Here is a 10,614-nt window from a genome sequence, read left to right on the forward strand (position 1 = left end):
TAAACTGTTGTTGTTCCTGCACTTCCCCAAGGCCTGGCCACTGTGACAATGCAACAAATTGGAGAGTTAATCTGGGGTCAAAATGATGATAAATAATAAATATATCCTGCTCTCGATACTACGGTATTTAAATACACAGAAAACAGCAATAAACTATAACACAGTCGTTTTTAGTAATTTAGAAGGAAGGCATTAGATTTTGTACACATTTTTTTCTTAAAATTTGTCAAATTTGTTGAATTTGTTTTACTGCATATATAAAAAAAAGTAAAAAAATGAAATGCCCAAGAGTCTTTATATAAAGGGAGGACAATTGACAGACTAAACCAGAACTTGTGGCAAACCATGCGTTACTTTTGCAGGCTTTTCTCTTAGCACTAACAAACTGCTTAAAAACAACAAGTAAACTCAAAGTCAGTCATGCACATGTCTAAACTGACTAATTGTTAAACTTCTCCATTCAAAAAGGTCATTGTCAAATAAAGTTTTCAATCACAAAACATAAAACATACAAAAATGTAAAAAGGCTTTTAGCATGCCATGTCAACTAATAATATATTGTCTTTGCAGTACCATTGGCCAAGAAGAGAATTATGTAATAAATTAGCATTCCCACCTCATACAGCATCTACTAAGATCAAACTTATGTCTCAGTCATCCAACTGATGAGTACCCCAGTGGTGCATAAAAGTATTTGTTTGTAAAAAAAATAAAATAATAATAATAATAATAATAATAATACAATAAAAAAATTAAGTGGAAGCCATTACATGGATGGTGAAAACTGAAGTTAAAAATGCAGAGCATAGCAAAAATTATAATAAAATTTTACCCTCCATTTACGCCAACAAATTTCAGGTTTTTCTTGGTTCCTCCAGTACCCTGCTTGTCAGGACAGTCTTTTTTTTTCATGATAGATTTGAGGCCTGGAAAGGGAGAGAGTGATCAGATGTGACATTTTTGCCAACTCTGCACCTGTTCATCCTCCCTAAATATATTCTACCATTGTACTGTAAAAAACAATAAACATTTTATTATTTTTATATTTACTGCCCTAGGAAATATTCTTTATGTCTTTGGTGAACAATTTAAGTAAATAAATCAAAGAATGTAGAATTGTAGTATGTGTGGTTGGCACAGGCCCCTTCAGACAAAATCAATCCTCTAGATAGAAGATTGATTACAAATAAGGTTAATTCCCCTTTGGCTGCCTTTGTGCAATCTGCATTAACTTTCTAAAATAGGCATAAAGCCTAGCTTTCGCAAATACACCTATATATAACCATATATAACTAAATCTTGCAATTTTGTGGCTTGCTATGACTGTACACCTGTACATTTATAAATTCTCATCACACCACTGACATTTAATTTAAAATTTAAAAACACTGACACAATAATTTAACTAATATTCAATTAACTCAGGAATTCCTGATTAATGTGCAAAACGAAAAAGCTTGACTGTGGCTGCATAAATGCAAGCTTATGTCAAATTTATGAGACCATAAGTTAAGAAAATTACCTGTACGCATTAGTAGTTACTAAAATACTGCCATACTACACTGTTATCAGTGTTTGACTCATTAATATCATTTTATTAATAGATTGGTGTGCTGAGAGTAACATTAAAATCTTTTATTACATAAAAATGTTTAAGGAAGTTGATTAAGAAAGAGTCTTGCCAAAAATGAAAATAGTACTCATAGAATAGAATCATAGTACTTTGGATACTTAAGAAGGTAAATATGTTTGTACTTTTACACAAGTAAAAGTTTAAAGGGTGTACTTTTATTGTATCTCTACTTAAACTCAACTACATGGTTTGTGTACTTTGTCCACCACTTATTTTGTGTGACTAATATTTTTTTTAAATGCTATTTGAAGGACATAAACCAATGTTGATTTGACCTCCTGTCCTGGGGAAAGGAAATTGCTGTCTCAACAGCTCCATAGATTTGTTTTTGCAGGTCTTCCCTCTCAGGAGTTGGGTTAAAGTGGATCTATGTTTTCTCATAAGCATGGGGTCATCATTTGCCCATGTTTTAGATTCTTAGTGGTTAAGATAGCTGACCTTCCTGACCCATTGATTGGAAGGTTGATTTTAAAATCCTATGTTTCTTTTGAGGAATGCCCAGCTTAGCTATGCTTATATCTCTTTATTTTCCAATTCAACTACATGACACTTTGGATAAAATTATATGTTAAATGTATAAATGAAGAAAAATGTTCATGTATAAGAATTGACCAGCCAAAATCATTACTTTATTCAACACCACTGTGTCAAGCATGTACATGTGCAACTAAGATAATACTAAGATAATGGTACTGTACCTGACTGCTTTGCTGCGCCTCCTTTTTGAACCGGAGAATAGAAGGCTGACAGGGCACTAAGTGACCCTCGGAGGTGACTCTGGATGGTGCTGATCTTTGAGACAGGCTGTTTCTGCGTGCCCTCTGGTTTTGGTTCCTGACTCCCACTCCCCAGGCTGGCCCACTGTTCATTTAGAAGACCTTGGATCCGAGTGACAACATGGCCTATGGCTGCAGGTGATGCTGAAGCTTCAGCAGGCCTCTGAGTTTGCGGTTGAATGTCTTGTCCTTGCCTTTGCTTTTGGTCTTGCTGTAATTGATCAATTGTGCTTGAATCTGGTTTAATGGTTTCTATTGCCACAACAACATTCTCCACTAATTCTGTTTCCCCAGCCATGGACTTGACTTGTGCATTATCCTTGGGTACTGTTCCAACCAAATCATCTTCAGTCTTTTCTATGATTACATACTCTTCAGCCACATCACTATCAGTGATCATGCTTTCATTCATTTTTTCTTTGTCTGCATCATCTCTATCTACCCTTTCTTCTTCTTTTCTTTCTTTGCCCTCCAGGATATTTTCATACACAGTTTCAACTGCCTGGTCACATGTAACAATTTCCACACCCACAACCTTTTCAGTTGTCATCACCTGTGCTAACACCTCCATTTCTCGTGTCTCAATTATATTTGTTTGAGAACTACAGCACATTTGGTCTCGTTTTTTGATACCGTCAATAGGTTTAAGGTCAATATCTGTTATAACTGCTTTTTCTAATACATGTTTGCTGTCAGTATTGACTGATGCATCGCAAGTAATTATGAATTGTGGAAGTAGCGGTTGTGGAACCGCTGACTCTTGCTCTACACTGAGTGCAATGGGTCCTTTTACTTTTTCATTTAGCTCCCCAATTGTTACATCTTTTTGCCTATTCTCTTCTACTTGGTCCCTCAATAAGGAGTTTGTTGTTTCCAGATCACAGCTGACCTGCCTTAATCTTTCCTCCAATATTTTGACTTTTTCTTTGAGTTCATGGACAGTGAGAACATCTTGTTCGTGTATTATCGAGGTTTTAATTTTTACAACCGGCTGATCAGTTGTTTCTGTTTTTTCCTTTTCATCTTGGGATACTGTGCCTTCAGATATATCTTCTTTCTCCTCTTTTATAGGAATGTCTACTGTTAGGTCAGACTCTTTGTCTTTTAATGAAGTCTCTAGCTTTTCCTCCTGTTCTTCTAATCCTTGTTCTGAAAGCTTTTCAGATACTTCAGTCTCATGCTCAGATTCTTCCAATGCTCTCTCTGATTCTTCTGAATCAGTTGGGCTTTCAACTTTTTCAATACGTATCACTGGAATAGAGACCACACCTAGAATTGGTCCTCTTTCCCAAACTGTGTAAGTTTGTGGCCCGTCAAGGTTCTGAGCCAGCTTATCTCTAGTTGACTCTATTTCTGGAATTTTAGTATGACTGTCACTCATAATAAGCTGGGAAATGGTTGGAGCTTCTTGCTGTTTTGTTGCTGAAGGAAGGTTAGCACTTTCTTGAGATTCTGGAGGAGGATTTTCATCTGTCTCTGTCTCTGATTGACTCTTGATCTGAGCCTGTGTTTGGATTCTTTGGAGCAGTTGCTCCCTCTCTTCTCTTAGAGAACATATCTGAGCCTTTAACTCAGGGATTGTCCTGACCTGCTCCTCCAGTTCTCTCACCCGTTTCAGTGCTGTTGTTATCTGTTGATGCAGGCTGGCCCTGTCTTGAGGAATACTCCCTCTTCTGTCACTACAATCTACAGGGCGAAACAGTTTTTCAGTTGAGCCATTTTGTGATTGAGAGCTCTGGCCATCGGTAAAGTCTGAAGCTTTCCTGTGCGGTACATTAACAGGCATGCTAGATGCCCGAAACAAGTGAGGCCTCACATTAAGGCTCAGGGAAGCTTGTTGGTCTTGTTGGGAAGCTGGAATATGGACCTGTTCCACAGTTTTGGGGGAAGAGAGGAAGCTGCTGCCTTGCACATTTGATTGACCAGCAGAGGGGCTTTGGCTGCTACTACTGCTACTGCTAGCATTGTCATTGCTGGCTTTAAAATCAAAAAGTTGTTGGACCTCAGTAACACGTGACTTGGGCTTGGAACCCAGGGTCGATGTGTTAGACCATGTGTCTTTGGCTGCAGGCCTTGCACCATGTCCTGGAAGGCTGAAATTGCGTGGCAGTGTGCTATATTTTGGCCCCCTATTCTTTCTCTGTATATGCACTCTCTTGATAGTATTACCCTTCTCAATGTCATCAACATATTTTAAAAAGTCCAGATCCAGGTGAAAGCCGTAGGGTGTTTCCACAGAATATGGCAGCTGTTTCCTTTGTCCCCCACTCTCAGACGTCTTTGTGGAAAAGCCATTTGCTGAAAAACAAATCCAAATGTTTTTTATGATTGTTTGACATTGGTTTCCATTTAAGTAATTACATTTACAAAATAGTAAAAAAAAAAAAAAAAAGTTGTTACCACTTTTCTTGTCCATCATTTGTGTCTTTCAGTGTCATCGACTCTCCCTCTCGCTCTGTCTCTCTCTGTTCTAAATATTAGCAGTCTGTTGAAAGACAAGAATAGTAAAATTACAAAATACAAATGTGAATATTAAATTCCCATTATAACAATATAAACTGGCTGCAAGTTATATATCATTCTCAGTCAGATTAATTATCAAAGAAGGTCTTGTTAATTAGATATGATGTATTTGTTTGCCATATTCATTGCTTTACTATAGTGCTGTAATGAAAAATATTAGCACTGCAATTATTAATGTGTCCAGTGTTAGATAGGAGATCCATTAGAACCCTGAAGTTGCAATTATTTTGTGTAATGAAACAGATAATGAACCAATGACAAGTGTAAGCAATTTCTTGTAAAGGTTACTGTAGAACAACTGTGAAAATCCTGAAGGCAAGTGTGTGAAACATAACTACCTTCTGTGCTTATGAAAGATGGAATTTATTCCGATATTGCACATGAGACTGATTTTGATCTTTGCTGTTTGGGCCAGAGGCTTAAAATTTGATCAAGGACTCGATCATTTCTGGGAAAAGAGACTTTGATCAAATGTACAAAGCAGTGGTGAGTCACAAAAGTGGATCCTGACTTGAAGCTATCGGTGTAGATTAAAAGTGATTCAAGTCTCTGTCAAGTTTTATCACTTACAGTATACCATTTGCAATTACTACTTATAACTTATTGCAACTATTGCCTACATAATGTATTCTAACTTCCAAATCATATATCTCAAAGTTTTTGACAGCAGCCTGAAGTCCATTCAAGTTGTTTTTATAGTTGTTGTGCTTTTTGTTTTATACTGCAATTCAACAAAGAGTCCAAGCCACTGGTGCAGCTGGTGAGCAGGTCATCAATCAACCTGGCAACATATTGTTTTTGCACTCCAACCAAACATTTGGAGGAAAATCTGATTGAATTCTGAACATTTAGAATACCAGTTGAAATAATAGAATGTATAATAGAATGTATAATAGAATGAAGATTGTTTACACCAATGGTTAGGATTGCAATGCTTTTGGAAATAGTTTTGGACGTAGTATATGCATTTAAACATAAAGACATGTTTTATTATTGAAAAAAATTTATTTAAGAGAACGATTACATCTTGTTTGACTTGCATATAAATACATAAACACACTGTGATCATCAATTATATTTAATTTATTTAAGGACACACACGGTCCATAAAAACACAACAATACAACAAGCAAAAGCAAACCAACAAACACACACACACACACACACACACACACACACACACACACACACACACAGAAAGATTCATCTAATTCATTTTGGTTTCTTCTTTAACCACAATGTTGAATGACTGCCACTAATACTGGTGCCAGTGACAATTAGCCCATACTCCATATCTGCCAAAAAGTGTGATTCAACAGTGATTTAATATTTTACTAAAATGCGGTTGCAGGAACACAAGGTGGTTAAGATGGATGTGTTTAGGTACCTGGGTCAACTGTGCAAAGTAATGGAGAGTGTGTTAGAGAAGTGAAGAAAAGAGTGCAGGCAGGGTGGAGTGGGTGGAGAAGAGTGGCAGTGGAAGTGATTTGTGATAGAAGAGTATCTGTGAAAGTGAAAAGGAAAGTTTATAGGACTGCGGTGAGACCTGCGATGTTGTATGGTTTAGAGACAGTGGCAGTAAGTAAAAGAGAGCAGGCAGAGCTGGAGGTAGCAGAGCTGAAGATGTTAAGATTTTCATTGGGAGTGACGACAATGGACAGGATTAGAAACAAGTTTATAGGAGGGACAGAGCATGTAGGACGTTTTGGGGACAAAGTGAGAGGCGAGATTGAGATGGTTTGGACATGTTCAGAGGAGGGACATAGGATATATGAATAGGGGAATGCTGAGGATGGAGCCACCAGAAAGGAGGAAAAGAGGAAGACCAAGGAGGAGGTTTATGGATGTGGTGAGGGAAGACATGCAGGTAGTTGGTTGGAAAGAGGCAGATGTAGAGGAGAGAGTGGTATAGAGACAGTTGATCTGCTGTGGCGACCCCTAATGGGAGGAGACAAAAAAAGAAGACGAAGATTAATTGCCAATAGAATGTCAGTGTATTAGCAATGTCATTGTATTAAACTTCCACATGGAGGTGGAAGCTTAATGGTTTGTGGTTGTTTAAGAGCAAAGAAAGCTGGAAACTTATTCCAGGTGAAATACTGATTCAACATGGCAACCATTCCATAATTCAATGAGATGACTGCGGCTAATTAGATTAAATGTCATCATACAACAAGACAGTAACCCAAAACATACATCCAAGCTCTGTAATCGTTATTTAGAGCACGAACAGTCAGCTAAAGTGTTATCAATATTGGATTGGCCTGCCCACCTATTCTCTAAATCCTATCAAATCAAATTTTAGTATAAAGTGCACTGTGCTGTGCAACTAGGTAATTTAAACAAAAGGAACATGCATGACGCAAAAAAATAATAATAATAATTTGAGAGAGAGAGCATGCATTTATTTTTGGAAATAAAATACCAAACAGGGAAGGCCTGTGCATGGCTTTTTGACACCATACTGAGGAAGCAATTGTACTTCATCAGCTGAAATCTAATTACTAACTCATCTGAAGCCTGTGTATCATCATTATACTGTGGATGACATGTGTCCCACTGGCCCACATATGAACTACTGTATATTCTCAATGACAAAGGCCATTTGTTATTCTGCATAGATGAAATTGAATTAAACTAATGAATAGAGGACCAGAGGAAATGAGAGAGAGAGAGAGAGAGAGAGAGAGAGAGAGAGAGAGAGAGAGAGAGAGAGAGAGAGAGAGAGAGAGAGAGAGAAAGAAAAGAATTTGATTTGCCCTACCTTCTTGTGATTACATAAATGTAACACACACACACACACACACACACACACAAATGCACCTGCAGGCAGGTCTACATGCTCAGCAGCTGCGTCTCTGTCCACTCATCAGTTCTGTTCTTTCATGGTGGAGAGACAGATCCATTCAGCACTGCAGAACCAAAAAACAGTAAACCCACGCATGCTTGCAAACAGTGTTTACCTTACTGTGACCCTGACTCTACTCTGAATAATCAGGCAGAACATGTCAAATAAAAACAGACTGTTTTCTGCTGTGTTGCAAAATGTCCAACTTCAAATTAGGTCTATTGAATGATCATGTATTTACCAGAAATGCGCTTTTAGTCTACTAATGTTAGTTCCAAAAAGTCTCTGTAAATTTTTTGTTAATACCTCAAAGGATTTATGTAGGATAGACAAATACACAAATATGAAGATATAGAAATACAAATGTAACCCTTGCAAAGATGTAAATATTTAGTTTTACATAGAACATTTACACTGGAGTGCTATTTATTCATCTTTACCATTGCAAAAATGTAATAATTCTCTTATTACTATTTATATGTGGTGGTCTGACAAAACCATTTGTTATATAATATAATATAATATAATATAATATAATATAATATAATATAATATAATATAATATAATATAATATAATATAATATAATATATAATTAGTGGTGGACAAAGTACACAAAGCCTGTAGTAGAGATACAGTAGAGATAGAGTAGGTAAAATATTCCTACAGTAAATGTAAAAGTGCTCCTTTTTTCTCTTTCATTTAAGTAAAAGTACAAAAGTATTTGACTTAAAATGTACTTTAGTATCCAAGTGCTATGATTTACTATGGCTATAATGTCTTATCATTTTTATCACGACACTCTTGCTTAATCAACTCAGTTTATGTAAAAAGACTCAAATGTTACTGGTAACACACCGATCTATTAATAAAATGATTTAAATGAGTTAAACACTGATTGATATCTAATAAATTATCATGAGCACAAAACCTTTTCAATAACAAAAAAATCTGTGGCAAGTTCGAGTCAGGAGTTCTTTCATTATTTATTCCTCTCAAAATGTTCTCCTCGATGCTGAACTGTATGTTCATTCTAAGTAGATACCACTAACCGGCATTGGTGGGTCTAGCTTTAATGATGTCCTGGGTGAACCACGCCATGACCCAACATCTCCCTCTATTGATTAGTTACAGCTTTGAAAAGCTTCTCTCTGCTTTGGCTTCTATCTCTGGATCAGTAAGAAATATTCTAAGAGCAGTCCACAAATTTGTCTCTATCTTGATTGGTGACTTGCTGCCCGCTTGACCAGTTTTTATCCTCTCTTAAAAAAAAGGAACAACTGATTTCGCAAAATGTACCCTGCCCCAGGGTTTTACACCTGCCCCAGGAGCTGCTGAAACAGTTCTATTTTGCCCGTCATTGAGTCTGCCTTGTGTACATCCATAAATGTCTGGTTTGTGTTATCTACCAAATCAGACATCAAGAGACTACATTGGACAGTCAGGACTGCTGAGATTATTTGTGGCCCCTGCCCAACCTCCAAGATCTTCACACCTCCAGAGTGGAGATAAAGGCTAAGAAAATCACTTTGGACCCCAAACACCCAGCCTACTTTCTCTTATGAACTGTTGACTTTTGGTCGGTGCTACAGCACCGTCCACCAGAACAGCCAGGCACAAGAACAGTTTTTTCTGCAGGCTATACTTAGCCTGAACAATGAAAATATTCATAACTATACATTGTCTATCATAACTGACACATTTAGACATAGAATCTGAATGGTACATTTGTAAACTACACACTTGTAAATAACATATCTGTACATTTATTTAAACAATATTCCTACTTATCTATAAAGTGCATTACTTAAATGTCTGTGTTCTTATATTTTGGTATATTCCATCTCTACACTATACATATATAGCGCACTATATGTTGCACTATGTCTGTACTCCTGCACTGGAAGCTCCTGTTGCTAAGTCAAACTCCTTGTATGTGTAAACATACTTGTTAATAAAGATATTTATGATTCTGATTCTTTATTACTTCAACTTTTAACACATGGAAATCACATGGAAATGTTATAAATTGTTATCTTCATTCTTGCCTAAATCTTTAATAAATTTGTTTTATAAAATAAAGTTGTTTATGGAGCCAGTTTAAGAAATATATTGGAAAAATCTGTCAGTCTGTTGCTCAAAGATGTCTAAAACCTTGCTAGCGAAATGTGATTTTATATATATATATATATATATATATATATATATATATATATATATATATATATATATATATATATATATATATATTGTTGTATGGCTATGGCCCAGATTTACATGTTACATGTTATGAATGTAATTTTGGTTGAGGTACATGTAACAGGGATGCATATTTTAGTTCATATATATGATATTACATTATAGGATAATATACAATTTCATATGGTATAGATGCATTTTCTTGGAACTTGAGTCATGTCAACTGGACCTTTATCATCTGGTTAAATCAAAAACGTTTCATTACTCATTTAAACAGCTTCTTTAGTCTGAAGAAGCTGAAGAAGAATGATGACTGAAGAAGCTGCAGATTAGTAGCGAAACACTTAGAGATAGAGGTCCATTTAACATAAATCAAATTCCAGATAACCCCATACACATTACAGATGCTTTGTTATTGGTATTAGGTATCTTGCTAATTATGTGGTTATTTATTATACTTGTGCTTGTATAAATTCCCTGATATTAACAGGAGACACCATGGAAGAGTGCGTGACATAAAACTAATGTATGCTGTCAGAGCAGTGACTAGATGACACAAAAAGATATGGATTAATAAATGAAGCAAAGCAAAGCAGACCAATGTGCAAAGATATCAAGAAAACAGTATAACTTTGC

The 10,614-nt window shown here is 36.2% G+C and overlaps 1 protein-coding gene across 10 annotated transcripts in view; it reads right to left on the reverse strand.

Annotated features, from left to right (window-relative positions):
* kank4 (KN motif and ankyrin repeat domains 4) overlaps positions 1-10,614 on the reverse strand; it is a 54,166-nt gene that overhangs the window by 12,766 nt on the left and 30,786 nt on the right. For 6 of the 10 annotated variants that reach the window (XM_083565902.1, XM_083565910.1, XM_083565901.1 and 3 more), the window contains 3 exons: positions 4,810-4,894; positions 2,332-4,707; positions 833-926 (listed from right to left, as the gene is read on the reverse strand). In XM_083565902.1, coding sequence (XP_083422028.1) covers positions 833-926; positions 2,332-4,707; positions 4,810-4,828 — 2,489 coding nt within the window. In that variant the 5' untranslated portion in view covers positions 4,829-4,894. Of the gene's footprint in view, positions 1-832; positions 927-2,331; positions 4,708-4,809; positions 4,895-7,755; positions 7,845-10,614 lie in introns of all 10 variants that reach the window. The other 4 variants (XM_083565906.1, XM_083565909.1, XM_083565908.1 and 1 more) reach the window with 1 other exon arrangement.

Source organism: Silurus aristotelis (genome assembly GCF_946808225.1).
Source record: "Silurus aristotelis genome assembly, chromosome: 2".
Taxonomy (NCBI): Eukaryota; Metazoa; Chordata; class Actinopteri; order Siluriformes; family Siluridae; genus Silurus; species Silurus aristotelis.